This window comes from Lycium barbarum, chromosome 12 (genome assembly GCF_019175385.1).
Source record: "Lycium barbarum isolate Lr01 chromosome 12, ASM1917538v2, whole genome shotgun sequence".
Classification (NCBI taxonomy): Eukaryota; Viridiplantae; Streptophyta; class Magnoliopsida; order Solanales; family Solanaceae; genus Lycium; species Lycium barbarum.
The window spans coordinates 85,774,782-85,794,401 of NC_083348.1; the positions used below are offsets into that span (position 1 = coordinate 85,774,782).

The 19,620-nt window shown below is 32.9% G+C and overlaps 1 protein-coding gene across 7 annotated transcripts; it reads left to right on the forward strand.

Moving 5' to 3' along the window:
- Nucleotides 1-12,546: 12,546 nt before the first annotated feature.
- LOC132622183 (protein STRUBBELIG-RECEPTOR FAMILY 1-like) lies at nucleotides 12,547-19,324 on the forward strand. Of its 7 annotated transcripts, none has more exons than XM_060336741.1 (17): nucleotides 12,547-12,778; nucleotides 13,145-13,328; nucleotides 13,448-13,577; nucleotides 13,669-13,740; nucleotides 13,859-13,924; nucleotides 14,035-14,106; nucleotides 14,194-14,265; nucleotides 14,363-14,434; nucleotides 14,899-14,964; nucleotides 15,072-15,137; nucleotides 16,264-16,643; nucleotides 16,792-17,141; nucleotides 17,273-17,544; nucleotides 17,695-17,833; nucleotides 18,293-18,414; nucleotides 18,529-18,685; nucleotides 18,850-19,324. In XM_060336741.1, exons 2-17 carry the CDS (start codon nucleotides 13,229-13,231, stop codon nucleotides 18,910-18,912), a joined length of 2,199 nt encoding a protein of 732 aa, XP_060192724.1. In that variant the 5' UTR covers nucleotides 12,547-12,778; nucleotides 13,145-13,228; the 3' UTR covers nucleotides 18,913-19,324. The 7 variants fall into 7 exon arrangements, with proteins under 7 accessions (XP_060192724.1, XP_060192723.1, XP_060192721.1 ...); XM_060336740.1 differs by having other exon boundaries at nucleotides 13,163-13,328; XM_060336738.1 differs by having other exon boundaries at nucleotides 13,168-13,328.
- Nucleotides 19,325-19,620: the final 296 nt, after the last annotated feature.

Genomic DNA, 19,620 nt, shown 5'->3' on the forward strand with positions numbered 1-19,620 from the left:
CAGCATTTTTGCTAGCCCATTTGAAGGACAATTCGTGCAGTTTCTTCTATTTTTTTAGTTTTTAATTTGTAATAGACAAATTCCTTTTTTTAAACCTAAACTATATAAAAGCATGAGTTGAAGAAGTGAATCGTCGACCAAGGGCAACCAAGGGCAATTTGGTCAAAGCACTTGCCATTGAATAATTCCATTAGTTAAAAGTAGAATTTTACTGCAGCTTAGTATTAAATATATATTCATACTTTTCCTATTTTGCCCCTGCTCATAAAAATTGCATCACAACAGATGATGTCATTTCAAGTGGCAGGTATTAATTATGTTTTTGGCCATGTCACTTTTACACTCTTTTTACTTTTCACTATTTTATCATACTTACATAATTCCACTTAATAGACAAATAACATTTGTGTATATGTATTAATGTTCATCTATATATATGCATCGACAGTGCAAATTTAGTTATGTTTATTAGCAATATAAAATATATATACTATCACTACCCAATACATAAATCTTTACAATTGTGTAGACAACATGACAAGTAAAATGAGCTAAACTGAGAATATTTACCAAAAATTAAAAAATAGCAGTTCTTCGTTTAAATAGAAAATCAAATTTCTACTTTGTTTCATTTTAAACATGTAAAATTAATTTAATAATTTGAATTAGAATTATCCAAATCAAAATTTGATAAAAAGTAATAAGTTTACACCTTTAAATTAATCGAATTAAAATTAAAGTATCAACTGATGCTTAAATATTGCTATTATTTTATTTCAAAGAGAGGGGAATAGTTTCCTGTTAAACATGTCTTCTCTTTTAAAAAAAATTAATAAATTTTTACAGACTTTGTATTCATAGCAAACACTAATATAATAAAGTTTTAGATACGGAGCACAAACTACAATGTTATATTAATCGTGTTTTGAACATATTTTATATATATATAATATCACTATCCAAATACAACTACATACATATAGATACACTATAATTTAAAGTGTTGGACCGCGCACGGATTATAATACTATATTTATCCCACATCAATGTTTGACCTCAAAGACCAATAAAACTTCATAACATGGTTAGCTGATAACATTTCCCTTCCTTTTTCCCTCTTGATCCCCCAACTTTAATCAAGTCAATGGACAATGTCTTTTTAAGAGTTGACCCAAAAGTTGATTTGATCTTAACAGTCTTTTCGTTTTCATCTTAAGTGTCGTTTTAACCGATTTTATATATATATACATATCAGCCATTTTATCCTGGCTATTAAAAGTGTCAAAAGTGATTAAAAATACTCACTTTCCAATAAGAGTTATAAATTTAGAGGAAATAAGAAATAAATATGAGTAATTTATTAGATTATACGTTAGACTTAATTTTTTTTAAATGAACATACTAATAGAATTTTAAATGACACTTACAATTAATTATGGTAATTGGCGTAGGTGCATCCCATCTTCATGACAATATGTCTTTTTGGAGGTCACATAGCTCTGCAAAAATAGAGGTGGAGTACAATGATTCCCTTGTATTTTGAATGGAGGTGGAGTACAATGATTCCCTTGTACAAGAACAAGGGCGACATTCAAAGCTGCAACAACTATAGAGGTATCAAGCTGCTAAGTCACACTATGAAAGTGTGGAAAAGAGTGGTGGAGATGAGGGTGAGGAGAGGTGTGTCTATTTCAGAGAACCAGTTTGGATTCATGCCGGGGCGCTCGACTACAGAAGCCATTCATATTGTAAGGAGATTGGTGGAGCAGTATAGGGAGCGGAAGAGAGACTTGCACATGGTGTTCATTGACCTAGAAAAGGCTTACGACAAAGTGCCAAGAGAGGTCCTATGGAGATGCTTGGAGGCTAAAGGTGTACTTGTGGTGTACATTAGAGCGATAAAGGACATGTATGATGGAGCTAAGACCAGGGTAAGGACTGTAGGAGGAGACTCAGAGCACTTATCTGTTCTGATGGAGTTGCATCTGGGATCAACTCTTAGCCCATTTTTATTCGCCTCGGTGATGGATGAATTGACGCGACAAATACAAGGTGAGGTGCCTTGGTGTATGTTGTTCGCGGATGACATAGTCTTGATTGACTAGACTCGTAGCGGAGTTAACGATAAGCTGGAGGGCTGGAGACAGACGTTGGAGTCTAAAGGATTTAAATTGAGTGGGACCAAGACAGAATACTTGGAGTGCAGGTTCAGTGGCGTACCACATGAGGCTGACGACGAAGTGAGGCTTGGTACCCAGGCCATTCAAAAGAAAGAAAGTTTCAAGTATCTTGGGTCTATTATACATGGAGATGGGGATATCGACGATGATGTTTCACTTCGTATTGGTGCAGGGTGGATGAAATGGAGGCTCGCTTCCGGAGTGCTCTGTGACAAGAAAGTGCCACCAAAACATAAAGGCAAGTTCTACAAAGTGGTGGTTAGACCGACTTTATTGTACGGGTCGAAGTGTTGGCCAACCAAGAACTCTCACGTTCAGAAGATGAAAGTCGCGGAAATGCTAATGCTGCGATGGATGTGTGGGCACACTAGGAGGGATAGAATTAGGAATGAAGATATCCGGGACAAGACGGGAGTGGCATCGGTGGAGAACAAGATGCAGGAAGCGAGGCTGAGATGGTTTGGGCATGTGAAGAGGAGAGACACAGATGCTCCAGTGCGGAGGTGTGAGAGGTTGGCTATGGACGGTTTCAGGAGAGATAAAGGGAGGCCGAAAAAGTATTGGGGAGAGGTGATTAGATAGGACATGGCGCAGTTTCAGCTTACCGAGGACATGACCTTAGATAGGAGGTTGTGGAGAACTCAGATTAGGATAGAAGGCTAGATTGCTTATCCTTTCATCCCAGTAGTTGTAGTTTTGTTCATTCGTTTATTGCCATTTGATTTCTGCTTATATTTGTTGGGCCTTGTACTTTGATTATCTGATTTATCTATGGTAGCTAATGCTCTTTTCTTTTCAGATTGTTCTATCATGACTTTCTCGCTTTTGTTATTCCTCGTTTTCATATTGTTTTTGATATGCTTGTCCCTATCTGACTTTTTGTCTTGTTTTCTCTCTTGAGCCGAGGGTCTTTCGGAAATAGCCGTCCTACCTTTCAAGGTGGGGGTAAGGTCTACGTACACTCTACCCTCCCCAGACCTCACATTATGGGATTCTACCGAGCATGTTGTTGTTGTATAGCTCTGCAAAAATATAACTTCAATTAATAGCCGTGTAAAATCAAGGGCGTGTTTCTTGTTTTGAAGATAAAACCAATTTTATTTATTTTTAAAATTGACTGCTAGATAATTGATTTAAAAATATTTAGTTTTAGAATAATGGAACAATATTGTTTTAAAATTAATTATTTTATACTTTGAGCAAAATGTGCCTCTAATTATCGAACCTGATTTAGTAAAACATTGATTAATAACGCTGTAGTATTTTCAAAGAAGGCTAACCCTACATAATATTCAAAAATGAAGAACAAGTACGCAACTTAAAATTCAAATATCTAATGAGGTACCATGAAACGTTATCTTTAAAAATTACACATTCTACAATGGGTAACAATTTTGCACAAATATGGGCTAAAATGAGTAATATTTTTGCACAAATAGACAAACACTGTTATTTTCCCATATAACAACGCTTTAGTTAAGAAAAAAGGAAAATTATTTGTGAAATATTTAAGATCTATATCCCCGTATTAGCTCATAATTTCTAGATCCATACGAGTTACGACCACTTTATAAGGCCCAGCCCATCAGTTTCTACTTTGAAGAAATTACACGGTGGTTGGCTGGTCTTTAATTTTTGCTCATCAAATGGGCTGGTCTTTAATTTTTGTCCTTCAAAATTGAATTTATGCCTGGCGGGGCATAAGTTATTTAAAATTACCGGCATAATTTGTGGATATTGCGATGAAAAAATATTACCTTGTGCCCCACGAAAAAATTATTTGTCTTGAGGGACAAAAATTAAGGACCAGCACAAAATAGGAACAAAACTGCAAATGATCCTTCTACTTTTGAGTTTTGACCCATTAAATTTCCTTTTGGGTAGTCCATGTTTATGGGCTCAAATGAAGTGGACATACTGCGTGACATTTTTATCTTTTTTTTTTGAGCGGATTGACCTTCATTTGGGGTGGTCTTTAAATTTTGTCCTTCGAATTGGTGGTCTTTAAGTTTTACCCTTCAAATTAGTGGTCTTTAATTTTTGCCCTCTGCCTTTGCCTGCCTTAAGGCAGAATTTGCAAAGGCAAGAGGGCAAAATTAAAGACCACAATTTGAGGGACGAAAATTAAAAGATCACACCAGCTAAGCACAGTCCTGCAAATTGCCCCATTTTTATCATTGGCAGGCCCGAAATCTGGCTAAGCCTTGTGAATTAGCAATTGAAGTCTTATGACTATTTGACTAAAGTGTGTATGTTTGTCTAATATTTGATGAAATTAACAGACAATTGGTCCTAATTTTTAGTTCAGTGACATTAGTGATGTCGATAATTAAAGCAACAATACTACAATCTCTTCAGAATTGGTGCCACCGATTGAAATTCTGAGGCAATTGTGTAATTGTTGTTGTTGGTGTCACCGAGTGAATTCTAAGCCACTAGTATAAAATAAAATTTTCATGATTAAAAATCAACGTATTTCCGAACTCAATAGAAGCAAGAGAGATAAATTGGCCATCAATATTGTAACTGGTTAGCCCTAACGAAAGCTGTGAATTGTACACCGTGTTTGATATCATATAAGATGTTAAAAGAAATTCTTCCATGTTTGATTATTTCATTTTAAATAAACTTATTTAAGGTAATTTTATATTAGTGATATATAGAATGTGTCCTTTGATAAATTGTATGTAGTCTAGCAAATAGAGATACGAAACATATTTGCTATAGTCTAGCAACTGTTACAATGTCGCAGTGTCCTTATAGCATTGATCATATTTGACCCCTTCTCCGATAAATATTAATTTCACAAACAAAACAGAATTGTGCATATTTAAGAAAGTGGGGCTGGGGGGGGGGGGGGGGGGGCAGTGGATAAAGTGGTGGTGGTGCTGACGGCGGCATTGGTGGTGGAGATGGAGGAGGGAGGGAGCGGTAAGTGAGGGGAAGGAGAGGAGAGGAGAGGCCGGATATAGAGAAAAGGAGGGAGAGAGGCGGCAGTGAGAGGGAAGGAGAGGAGAGGATAGAGTTTTTTTTTAGGGTTTGGGGAAGATGAAAAATCTTAAATGTATAGCGATGGAGAATAAAGAGAGGTATATGTATTTTGAAAGTTACCGGACCAGTTATGGAATGTAATTTTGAAAAAATAAAGCTACGAAAATTAAATAAAAAATAAGATAATTATTCTTCATAAATAAGTCTTAGAGATAGCTATGACGAGTAAATTAACATTAAACATTTTTCAATGAGATCTATAGAGTAATTCTTACTCGTAAAATGATTACAATTTCTTGTTAAACAAAGTAGACTTTTCTCTTCTTGGTCCTTCTACTGCACAAGATATTGTGGTTGTTGCAAAGACAAAAGTCACAAAGTGCAACTTTTCGGAATTTCTAGCGATAATTTATTTACCAGCCACCCCAATGTATGTTTACCAAATACCACTAGCTGTAATTATTATAAATGCATATAAAGTTAATAATATTTTGAGGATGACAAGTACTTTAATTGTTATTTTTTCCCTTTAAATATCTGGTATAGATGGAGTGATATAATTATGCGGAATGAGTAGGGGGAGTTGGGAAAAAAACGCATGCCCCATATTTTCAGCAACACTGCTATCATTAGTCTTTCTTCACTCATCACACTCTTCCAAATTAATAAAATTCTTTCTATTTTTTCCCTAGTTGCAGATTCAATGGGGTTTGCTTTTCCAAGTATATTGGCCTTTTCTTTTGCCACGATGTTTACTTGTAATATTCATACAATTTGGTTACGTGAAGGTAAGATGAACAATAATCGGTTGTTATATGAACCGAATAATTGAACAAACAATAGTAATTTAAATTGTGAAATATTGTCTTACACGACTTTTGTCAAAAATTTTGAAAGAGGAGGAACACACATGAAGATGAATGGAAGACTATCAAGCTTTTCTATCGAAAGAGCTGTATATGAACTGTAACATTTTGTTTGAGAATTTAGTTTTGTGGATTTAACTGATAATCATTGATGTGATTAAAAAAAAAAAAGTGTTTACACTGTCAAAGTATTTTAACTTATCACAGCATGTAACTCGCTTTATTTTAAAGTTTTCAATCCTACTTTTACAATTACCTGTAAAATTATTTTTTTAGATAACCTAATATTGTAAAAGTTCTTTTATACCGCCGGTTATTAGAAGGTAAAATGTTACACTCAACCAATAATTATTAGAAGGATTCAGTTATTAGAAGTTAAAGTGTTACACTCCTTAACCAATAATTATTAGAAGGATAGAGGAGATAATGACTACTTAACCGTAGTTATCTTTCTGGGTTATATTTCTAGGAGTATTTCTAGATATTTTACTCTTCTTACTTCCAGTTGGAAGAAAAAGGAAAACTTTACTACATATTTTATTTTCCCTCTTATGGTCCTAATAACCATTTTTCGCTGATGTTATACGTGATTGACGGAAAAGTGGTAGTTGTTATTACTTAACTTTACTTTATTACTTACTACTATTTAGAAGGGTGAGTTGTTACTCACTCTTCGTCGTCCGTAGTCCGTCGTCCGTCGTCCGTCTTCCGTCGTCATCCCAAAAAAAATAAAAAAATATTGGACTCCATATTAAACAGGCCTATAAAAATTAAAAAAAAATTATAAAAAAAAAATTGTGGGCCCCATATTAAACACCAATATTAAAAAAAAAAAAAAAAACTGGTGGAACCCACCACATCCAAACTCACAGAAAAAAAAATTGGATCACATATTAACAAAATCAAGCAATATTAAAAAAAAAAGTGAATCTCATATTAAAAAAAATATTACTACTATTTAGAAGAGTGAGTTGTTACTCACTCTTCTTCGTCCGTCGTCGTCCCATATTAAAAAAAAAAAAAATTGGGCCCCATATTAAACAGGCCCATAACCAAAAAAAAAATTGTAAGACTCATATATATTAAACAACAACTAATATTAAAAAAAAAATGGACCCCATATTAACAAAATCATGCAATATTAAAACAAAAGTGAATCCCATATTTAAAAAAAAAACAATGTTAAAAAAAATTGAACTAGTATTAAAAAAAAAAAAAGAGAAGAAAAAAAAGTGAAACCCACCACATCCAAACTCACGGGAAAAAAAAAACTGAACCCCATATTAACAGAATCAAACAAAAAAAAATGTGGGCCCCATATATATTTTAAACAGGCCCATAATAAAAAAAAATTGTGGGACCCATATATATTAAACAACAACTAATATTAAAAAAAAAAGTGAACCCTATATTAACAAAATCAAGCAATATTAAAAAAAAAAAAAGTGAATCCCATATTAAAAAAAAAACAATGTTAAAAAAATTGAACCAGTATTAAAAAAAAAAGGAGAAGAAAAAAAAGTGAAACCCACCACATCCAAACTCACGGGAAAAAAAAAACTGAACCCTATATTAACAGAATCAAGCAAAAAAAATTGTGGGTCCCATATATATTAAACAACAATTAATATTTAAAAAAAAATTATGGGCCCCATATTAAACACCAACCAGTACTGAAAAAAAAAAGGAAAAAAAAAGTGAAACCCACCACATCTAAACTCACGGGAAAAAAAATGGACCCCATATTAACAAAATCAAGTAATATTAAAAAAAAAGTGAATCTCATATTAAAAAAACAAACAATGTTAAAAAAAAAATTATGGGCCCCATATTACTACTATATTATATAGAAGAGCTGATTTATAGAAGCAAGATCGCCGTCCGTGTTCGGTCCTACTTTTTTATTTAAGAGTAAAAATATCCTTTGTGGTCCCATCCACTTTTTTATTTAAGGGCAAAAAAATATCGTTTTATACTTTATATTACTAACTCTTCTAAAAAGTAAATAGAAATACTTTATTATATTTCTATTTTTCTACTATATAAAAGCATCGGTTTACCCATGCTTCGTCGACAGTCACTCTTAAAAAAAAAAAAAAACTACACCCACCCTCCCCAAACTTATGAAAAAAAAAGATGGACCCAATATTAAAAAAAAAAAAAAACGTGCACCTCATATACTAAAAAATCAAACAATATTCATGTAATTCCCAAAGTATCCCCATCAAGTCATTAATAGTGGATTCATTGCCACATGCATATTAACCCATTAGTGAGAGCAAATGAAATTATTACACAGCAAAAAACATGGACCTCATATTATTACTTTTCTTCAAAATATTTAATTGCTGTATTTGCTATTCCGCCATATCATTTATTTGCTATGTTTACTAAAATAAATATACTTAAAATATATATATTTAAAAAATAAGATACAATTTAATTACTTTTTTATTTTTATTCTTACTCTAATAAATGTGAAAAGAGATTAATATCAAATGAAGATCAAATAATGAATAAGGTAAATTAGTCAAATTCTAATTCACGTTTCCTTAAAAAACCATGCAAAAGACAACATGACAAGTAAAATGAGTTAAACCGAGAATATTTACCAAAAATTAAAAAATAACATTTCTTCGTTTAAATAGAAAATTAATTTCTACTTTGTTTCGTTTCAAACATGTAAAATTAATTTAATAATTTGAATTACAATTATCCAAATCAAAATTTGATAAAAAATAATAAGTATTTTACACTTTTAAATTAATCGAATTAAAATTGAAAGTATCAACTGATGCTTAAATATTGCTATTATTTTATCTCAAAGAGAGGAAAATAGTTTTCTTTTAAACAAGTCTTCTCTTTTAACACGAATAAAATAAAGTTTTAGATGCGGAGCACAAACTACAATGTTATATTAATTGTATTTTGAACATAGTACATATATATATATATTATCACTATCTAAACACAACTACATATACATAGATACACTATAATCCGAAATATTGAGCGCACGGGCATAAACCATCTAGTATTATATAGAAGCATGGGTTTGCACCCCATGCTTTGTCGTAACTTTTTCGTCGTCCGTTTGTGGGCCCAAAAAAAAATTATGGGCCCTCATATTTTAAACAACTACTAATATTTTTAAGAAAAAATAATTTGTGAGCCCCGTATTAAACACCAACCAGTAATAAAAAAAAAAAAAAAAAAAAGTGGAACTCACCACATCCAAACTCACGGGAAAAAAAAGTGGATCCCATATTAACAAAATCAAGCAATATTAAAAAAAAAGTGAATCCTATATTAAAAAAACAAACAATGTTAAAAAAAGTGCTTAGAAAATCAAACAATTAAATCAATAATGATGGATTCTTGCCACATGCGTATCAACTCATTAGAGGGAGCAAATAGAATTATTGTACAGCAACATACTTAAAATACAAAAGTGCTTAGAAAATCAAACAATTAAATTAATAATGATGGATTTATTGCCACATGTGTATCAACCCATTAGTGGGAGCAAATGAAATTATTGTGCAGTAACATACTTAAAATAATTTTTTAAAAAAAGTGTGGTCCCCATATTAAACACCAACCAATATTAAAAAATTCAAAAAAACACCAACCAATTAAGCATTTTTTTTAAAAAAAGTGTGGTCTCCATATTAAACACCAACCAATATTAAAAAATAAAAAAAACACCTACCAATATTAAAAAAAAAAAAAAGTAAATAAAGTGGAACCCATCATCTCCAAACTCACGGAAAACAAAGGCGCACTCCATATTAACAAAATCAAGCAATATAAAAAAAAAAGTGAATCCCATATTAAAAAAATAAACAATGTAAAAAAAAAGAGTGCAAACTTTGTATTCGTAGCAAACACTAATATAATAAAGTTTTAGATACGGAGCACAAACTACAATGTTATATTAATCGTGTTTTGAGCATAGTATCCCATATTGACAAAATCAAGCAATATATATAAAAAAAGTGAATCCCATATTAAAAAAATAAACAATGTAAAAAAAATGCAAACTTTGTATTCATAGCAAACACTAATATAATAAAGTTTTAGATACGGAGCACGAACTATAATGTTATATTAATCGTGTTTTGAACATAGTATATATATATATTAATAATGTCCAAAAGGGTGGACCCCATACTAAACAATACCAAGCAATATAAAAGAAAAAATAAAAAAAAAGAAACTATATAAAGCATGGGTTTAGACCCATGCTTCGTCGTCCGTTGTCCCTTTAAAAAAAAAAAGGGGTGGGCCCCATACTAAATAACACTGAGCAATAAAAAAAAGGAAGAAAAAAAATGGAACTCACCATATCCAAACTCATGGGAAAAAAAAAGTGGACCACATATTATCAAAATCAAGCAATATTAAAAAAAAAAAAAGGTGAACCCCATATTAAAAAAAATATAATGTTAAAAAAAAAGTGCAGACTTTATATTCGTAGCAAACACTAATATAATAAAGTTTTAAATACGGAGCACAAATTACAATGTTATATTAATCGTGTTTTGAACATAGTATATGTATATATATTATATGCATAAAAATACTACAAACTAATAATGTCCAAAAAAAAGTGCACCCCATAAAGGGTGGACCCCATACTAAACGACATCAAGCAATATAAAACAAAAATGGATCCCACCATCTCCAAACTCACGGTAAAAAAAAAAAAAGTGAACCCCATATTAACAAAATCAAGTAATATATAAAAAAAAGTGAACCCCATATTAAAAAAAAATAATGTAAAAAAAATGTAGACTTTGTATTCGTAGTAAATACTAATATAATAAAGTTTTAGATACGGAGTACAAACTACAATGTTATATTAATCGTGTTTTGAACATAGTATATCTATATATTATCACTATTAAAAAATAATAATATACACATAAATGCACTATAATCTAAAGTGTTAGACCCGTGCATAGCACGGGCATAGGCCGTCTAGTATACTTATATGATTACGCTTGAGGTGTTTGGGTTAAAACCGAAAAATTTTAAAAAGTAAAAATCTTCCATGCCTATTGAAAGTGACATGACTTCACGTTACTCGTCACTTTTCACCATTTTTAATTGACCACAATCGACCTTAAAGTTTTCTTTAGCTGAAAATGAGATAAGGCTCTTATTAAAAAATAATCAAGGGGATAGCTCAACGATCAAGAAAGTATAATGCAGTAACTAAAATTTCGGTGCTCTATTAGTCATTGCTGACCAGCTGGACATTTTCCTTTCACTTACCAATTATTATGCGATTAAAATTATCTTTTAAACAAAGTAAAAATTTGACTCTCAAAATTGATAGCATAGATAACTATAGATCATATAGAGTTTTCAATAATTGTCAGAGTTCTAAAATTTTCTTTATCTCTCTGTCCCCCCCCTCCCCGCCGCACACAGACCCTTTTTTTTTTTTTGTTGGTGCTGCTGGCGTATATGAAGCCCTTTAGACTAGAAAGACTAAAAAGGAAAAGAGTAAATTGTATTGAATTTATTTTTTTGATTATGTCCACTAACAATATAGTAATTCTTTTAACATGTTTAATGCAATCTGATTGCAGCATGTTATATATAATCTTTTGCAGCATGTTATATATAATCTTTTATATTTTTATATCAATGTCTCCTACTACTTATATTACTTATAATAAGCTTTTACATAATTTGATAGTGTGACTATTTTTAATTACTGTACAAGAGATTCATTTAATATTGAGTTCTTAACAACAAATTAGTGTAATTGTGTTTCTAAAATAATATTAGATAATTTCTTTTCATTTTTATAATACTTGAGTAAAATTCAGTATTTTATATTTGAGTGAAAACGAGAGGCATCCGATACCAATGGTGGTAAAAAAGTATAGTAATAGTATTCAGTGAATAAATTAAAATATGCAGGCTCGAACACAATTTTTATTTTTTTAAAATACGTACTTTTGTTCTCCTTCTTTCCTTGCACCAAAGCTTCTATTCAAATGATAATGTATCGGAAGCCTTTGTTAAGAGTTCCTTATAATTTTCCGATGTGAATTTAGATTTATAACCTGTTTGATCAATCTTTTAAAATTAGCTTATTAAAAAATATTTTTGGTGAGAATCAATTTGTATTTGATCAATTAATTTAAAAAGTATTTTTGAGTAATAATTAGTGTTTGGCCAAGCTTAACCAAACACCCTCACTTTTTTAAAATAAGCACTTTTAACTTTTCAAAAGTTTGACTAAATAAGCTGTTAATCAGATTTCAAGGTGAATACCGACTATCGAATGGAGAAAAAAAATAATGTTAGGGGAAAAAGACAATTTTTATGCTTACGAAATGTCACTACCTAATAGTTACTCCAAATTATTGAAATTTTTTGTTTCCGATTAAGCATAGATAGTCAGAAGTGGGGCCATGTGCACTAGTATGAGTAGTACCACTGATTATGTTATTTTCTACACAGCGCCAACGGTCACTCGGTATATATTCAAATCAAATTATGGAAATTCTTCTTAAACTTTTAACGTTCTCCTAGGAAAATTTTGTATATATGGTTCCCTAAATTAAAGGGAGTTAATTAAAGTAAGTACTCTACTACATTATTGTACCAAAGGATTTTGTTCATCAATTGAAAAGGTAGAAGAAAGAGAAGATATGCTTAAACCTTGAAGCAAGTGTTTATCTTTTGTGTTTGTCTGGTTTGGAGACACAAAAAGAAAAGGTTAGCACATATCCCAACATTCTTGTATCTAATCAACTGTTTTGCACTACTCTTTCTGTCTTGTGGGTTCTTCACTTATCACTTTACTACAGTTCATTTTTTTTGTCCTTCATAAAGTTTGAATCTTTATGTTGTTTGTGCATTGAAAGATGTGTTCTTTTTATGCTTTTTGAACTTCTCTATGATGGGTCTTCAGTATTAGACCATGTTGCTTTTGTCAGAGTACTCTTTTTGCAGGTTCTTGTTTGATATGTTCTTTTTCCTGTTCTCAGCATTTTTTTTGAAAATCCATAGTTTTGAGGCCTTGGTTGTTGCATATTTGTCTATTGTTTCTTTTGAAGTGAAGATCTTTATGGTGTTTTACAGAGCTTTTTTTTTGTGAAGCAAAGATTTGAAGGAAAAAAGGACAGAGGAAGAAGAAAATTTGAGTTCTTGGAGTTTCTATTACTGATGATTGGTCAAAGGATGAGTGGAATATTTATGAAGATTTTGTTGGTATTTGCAATTATTGCTGTTCAAAATTGCCAGGGGTTTACTGATCCTCGTGATGGTATTAATAATTTCTCAGTGGTTTGAATTTATTACAATAACTTTAGTAACTTTACAGTTGGATTTTTTGTGTAAAAGAAAGGTGAAGTTGATGACTTTGTTTGTTTTCTTGCTCTCCAGTTTTTGCCATAAATAGTTTATATACTAGTCTGGGCTACCCCTTGCTTCCTGGATGGGTGCCATATGGATTAGACCCTTGTGGTGATAAGTGGCATGGTGTACTTTGTGTCAACTCCAATGTTACTGGAATGTAAGGATTTCTCTTTTTTCACTTGTGGCTCTCACATGGTTAGATGACCAGTTTATAATAGATTCCTTTTTTTTTTTTTTTTTTTTTGCAGAGTTCTAAATGATTCAAATTTGGGAGGTGAATTAAGTGAAGGCATAGGAAGCTTTGCTTCAATCATACAATTGTTGGTGCCATCTTTATCTTTACGAATGCATTGATTTAATTTCATGAGTTTCACCTAGTCATTCTATTATTAAATATTATGTGTTGAATGTCTACACTTTGTGTTTTGATGAAATTAGAGATCTCAGCAACAACCATATTGGAGGCAGCATACCATCCAATTTGCCTGTTACCCTCAAAACCTTGTAAGCTGTTAATCTTTTGTCTTTACCGAGCTTCTTCATCAGTTTATAGGTTATTTGCTCAGCCTAGATCCGTATTTTTCTAATCATTTTATGGTTTTGTGTATATACAGGTTTCTCGCCGGTAACCAGCTTACTGGGAGCATTCCAGACACCATATCCTTGTTAGGGCAATTATCAGACTTGTGAGTTCTATTTACTTGACTTATCTTGATATTCCTTTTTTTATGACCAAACTTTCGTTTTCATTACATTTATTTCTTTCCTTGCAGGTCGTTGAGCAACAATCACCTTAATGGAGTCATTCCAGATGCCTTTCTGCAGCTTAAGACTTTGATTAATATGTACCCATACTACTTTAAGCTTTTATTTTTTTTGCTAGCGATGAAGTTTCATTTTTGGTGTTGTTTATATTTATGCCTTCCTGTTCTTATTTTGCAGGGACTTATCTGGGAACAGTTTAAGTGGTCAGCTGCCTCCTTCAATGGGAAGTTTGTCGTCACTTACTACCTTGTATGTATTTCTCCTTGTTGGTATGATAATTAAGGAAATATACTGAGATGAAACTACTTTTCCGGATTTGAGGAATGAGTGCTTTCCTCTCTCGAGACACTGAATAGAAGTTCAATTAAGTCCTTAATTCCTTCAGAAGTTTAACAAAAGTTTTGCTCATACATAATTTTAAATGAAAGTTATATAAAGGTAAATATAGTTTTTGACTTTTTGGTGGTTCTGCTTCATGTTTGTTCGTCAAGACGTGTTTCCTGTGAACAAGCCAGAGGATTGATATTGAAGGATAATACATCACAAAGCTGATTGATTTTGTCTAGTATCTCAATTTGCAACCACTGAAATTAATATACTTGGATGGTATCGGGGTGTTAACATAATTGCTGAACTGAAATTGTGAATATACTAGTATTTATGAATTGTTGTACTCCAGTTTTGAATATATACTTTTGGCTATTTGCTTGCAGACACTTGCAGAATAATAAGCTTTCTGGGATCCTTGACGTTTTGCAAGATCTTGCTCTAACGGATTTGTAATCTTCTGGACTAATAAATTTTCCATCATTATAGATAGTGATTTCAACTATATCATCATCTGCTCAATGTTGTTGTGACAATTTGGTCACTTTTTGTTCTGCAGAAACATAGAGAATAATTTGTTCTCTGGGCCTATTCCAGCAAAATTGTTGAGTATCCCGGCCTTCAGGTAAAACCTAGAAATTTTGGCCTTTTTATTTTGAGTTTTCTTTTAAAGTGATGAAATCCATTTCATTCTGTCTTCAAGTTCCTATGAATCGGAGTATCTTATTTCTCTTTTTTTTTTTTAATTTGGCTTCATCTCTCTGTGTACTCCTATCATTTAACATTGGATAAGCATTGATCACTTATGTAATGGAATGATGTGATTTTATAAAAAAGGGGGAAGTTTCTTGGGCTAGAGATTGCACTATTTAGATCTGAGGAGATTTGATTGCCAGCTCTGCTTGCAATGAATTTTTATGGGAACCCAGCGTACCTATTGTTTCTCATAAACTGACAATTAGACCAAGAGTAGATTAAGTTAGCCAAGAGTAAATGTCCTTTCAAGGATATCTGCAACTCCGTGTACATCTGTTACAATTTGTTGTATTTGTATAGAAGGAGTGAGACACAATCATTCTTGCACGTCTTCGTTTTTATGTGAGGAACTTCACCATCCCATGAGCTGACCATGGAAATGTTGGTTGTAGAAGTTTTAGTTTCTATTACTTCAGGCATCAATCCGATAAATAAATTGGTACGCTGGCTGAAAAATGGGTAAAGTAGCAGCAAACCTGAAGCTATGACATGTAACGGCGATACTAGTAGTATGGTCTTTTTTTGTGAAGACTGCATATGTTCCACCTTATGAATCACTCTTTACTCTATCAATCAACTGTCCTCAATCCCAAATTAATTGTGTACGGCTCTATGAATCCTCTTTACCCATTCTACTTTATGCAGCCTCCTATATATAGCTAAATTCTATTTTTTGCAAGAATGCTCATAGATATTCTATTTTCAGGAAAATTTCTTCATCAATGAAAAAGGGGGTTTATCCCCAAAAGAAGATACAAATGTATATTAAAATTAAATTGTCTGGAACCATTTGATTGGTTAAAATTAAATTACAATGGATAAACAATCAACATGACGCATTCCTTCATAGACTAGCCTTAATCATGGCCTTAATTGTTAGTTGATACACTTTGGGAGAATCCAATTAGGTTAGCCATTTCTTGTTTCATGAAAGGGTCATTTGCATACTTATAAATGTTGCTAATTCACATGGTGAAATCTATATATTTTGTCAGACGTGCAGGGAACCCGTTTAACACTACTATCATCCCTTCACCGCCCGCGATATCGCCTTCTCCAGCACCATTTGCTGTGCTTTCTCCAGATTTAGCCCCATCACTTCCATCTACTGTACCATCAGGAGAAGGATTACAACACTCTGGAAGGCAAGAGAGTAGTAATTCAAGCAAACACGTCAAATTGATTGCTATAGCCGGATTAGTATCCCTTGTCATACTTGGATTGGCTGTTTGCCTTTTGATGTCACTATTCTTCAAAAGAAGAAGAGAGGCCCAAAAAGAAGCCAAGAGACATGACACATATGCATATAGTTTGCCCAAGGGTAACCCTAAACATGATCAATCTGTGCAGAAACCTTATTATGATGCAGAAAAAGGTAAATAGTTCATTTGTATACTTTCTTCTTATGAATTTCTGTTTAGAATCAGTTAGAGATTGTTCTTAAAGGCAGTACCACTTTCTCAAAAGAAAGAAAGATATTGTTCTTAATGGCACTCTGATGACAAAATGGATATGTCCAAAAGAAGCAGGTTTGAGGCCAGTGGCTGGAAATGGGAAAGCTCAGGGTAGGAACATCTCAATGAATACTTCAGAGGCTATGCAACAGAAAGATATGAATAGCACAATATCAAATACAGACGATGATCTGGATTCAGAGATGGAGTCAATGATATCGGATATTCTTCCACCACCGCCACCACCTTTTCTTCAAGCTCTTTCTGCTACCTCAGTCACACATGCTAAGAAGAATGTAAACTCTGCAGAGTTATTCACCATTGCCTCCCTTCAGCAGTATACACATAGCTTTTCTCAAGATAATCTTATCGGAGGGGGCATACTTGGAACAGTCTACAGAGCTGAGTCTCCCAAAAGCGTAAGCATCTTTATGTTTCACCAGCTTCATATCCCATTTAGCCTACTTGTATTTGTCATGTTTGGATAACCTATTGAGTTGCCGTACAAGTGTAGAAGGTGCTGAGACTTGGCTATTTCTTGTTTTGTTAGTTATTGGCAGTCAAGAAACTCGATACTGCTACAACCAGGCGTCAAAGTGATCACCAATTTGTTGAAATGGTGTCCAATATCTCTAGACTTCAGCATGAAAACATTGTCAAACTTGTGGGTTACTGTTCCGAGCATGGGCAACGGGTACTAGTCTACGAGTATTGTAGAAATGGTACTCTCCACGAAGCATTGCACTTAGATGATGAGATCCACAGAAAACTTTCCTGGAGTACTCGTGTACACATTGTACTTCAAGCAGCAAGAGCACTAGAGTAAGTATGAAATAGTAACTCCCAATTGTGAAGGTTAAATGGCTGTAAAGTCCACTCTGCTTGTTTCCAGGGCTTAAATCTTTGTTATTTCTGTAGCACAATCTTTTGCTTGTAATTATTTAGAGATTGAGTTGCTTCTTTCACTGATAGGTACTTGCACGAAGTTTGTGACCCACCTATTGTCCACCTGAACTTCAAGTCTGCTAATGTTCTCCTCGATGATGAACTTGCTGTGCGTATGTCAGATTGTGGTTTGGCACCTCTGATGTCAGCTGATTCCATAAGACAGGCAATCCCTAAGCTAATGTTTTTGATGATTAGTTGATTATTTGAAGAAAGAATCTGGAATCCAATTTCCCTTCTTCCCTCAAAATAGAAACAAGAATAATAGGAGATTTGTCTTGCATACTTGGTGCTTGTTCTGAATTCTTAAAGGGCATTTTAGCCTTTTGGACTGTGATCTTCTTTTAACTTGTAAGCACTTCTTTTTTAACTTTTAGAAACTTCATTCTTCACTTGTTTTGCATCATTAATATAAAAAGTAGGTGCCATTATGCCAAAGCATGAATTAGCTGCTAAAAGATGGTGCAATCTGTTAAGAAATGGTTCTTTGTTGCTATTTCGAGGGGATAAAAAGAAAGGACAAGTGCTGGTGTTTCTGCTAATTTGTGTTTGCAACAAAAGCTATCCATCTTATATTGCATTTATTGGATGAATAAAGTGTTGATGACTTTAGTGTAACTTTCAGTTGCAAGGATGCGGCTATGGTGCTCCTGAACTTGAATTGGGAAGCTATACTTGTCATAGTGATGTTTATAGCTTTGGAGTTGTTATGCTGGAACTTCTTACGGGAAGAAAATCTTACGACAGGTTAATTCATTCTGACAGATATATTTTGACTCCTTGTTAGTTATTGTTGCAACTGCATACGTTTGTATTATAATACTTCTATTGACTTTGAGCCCATTAAAATATGATTTCCAGGTCGCGCCCTAGAGGGGAGCAGATGCTGGTTCGATGGGCTATTCCACGGCTACATGATATAGATGCATTATCGAGAATGGTTGATCCATCCCTAAATGGTTGTTATCCATCCAAGTCTTTGTCTCGGTTTGCTGACATAATTTCCTTGTGTATTCAGGTTAGTATCTTCTTTTACAGGTTTCTATTGGTTCTTTAATGAAGTATAAAGTTCCACTTACAGTTTTGAGTTTTTACGTGTGAGAATCTTTACTGGTTATCGAAGCTTTTCAAGCTGTCAGCTTTTATTCTTCTTCTCATATCCTACTTCTCTTTGTTGGGCAGTCGGAACCTGAATTCAGGCCACCAATGTCCGAAATCGTGCAGAATCTCCTGCATATGATCTAAAAATATCAACTTGCACCAAAAAAAAAAAAGGATATCATCAACTGCTCTAGTAGAGAAAACTTGCAAAATGCTGTATTGGGCTAGTATCTTTTAGCATAGAGGGACCTCAAGTAATTTCCCAGAGGAGAAGAAATCGTTACACAGCATTTCATTGCCCAAATATTGTGTGCTAACATCAGTTAAGTAATGTAAATATAACATTATTGTGTAGTTGTTAAGTTTGCTTGATGTGTGATTCTTTTTGACACATCGATGAGAAAGAAGATAATTTTGGTCATTCTTTTAAACTCGCCTTGGTATAATCTTGGAGTTTGTAATCAAAAATATTGGTTTGTAGTTCTTAGATGGTGATATGTTATATATTTCCTGCCAATTCTTTCCTTAATATATGCAAATTTTGTAACCATTCTAAGCACTTGTATGTTTATTACATATTCCATCTTTTGCTTAATTTTCTGCTTTATGCATTTATCATTATTCTTTTATACTTTTCTGGAAAAGATATAATGTATACGCTACTACGAGTGTAAAATTTATCCAATCCTGAAGAAAAATATTGTAGATATATAAGGTCGCTTAAAATGTCAATTGCAAGTAATCGTCTCCAGTAAAGCTTAGAGTTCGTAACTTGGAGAACCAGTTGGAATAGTTAGCACTTGAGTCATTTACTTTTAAGGGATTAACTAAGGGAAAAAACATAAATAGACA

What these genes read in the sequence shown, in the direction of transcription:
- LOC132622183 (XM_060336734.1), top strand. Translation starts at nt 12,941, where the DNA reads ATGCTTTTTGAACTTCTCTATGATGGGTCTTCAGTATTAGACCATGTT. An exon ending in GTTTACTGATCCTCGTGATG is followed by an intron (nt 13,329 to 13,447) that starts GTATTAATAATT and finishes CTTGCTCTCCAG; the next exon opens with TTTTTGCCATAAATAGTTTA. An exon ending in GAGCTGAGTCTCCCAAAAGC is followed by an intron (nt 17,142 to 17,272) that starts GTAAGCATCTTT and finishes TTGTTTTGTTAG; the next exon opens with TTATTGGCAGTCAAGAAACT.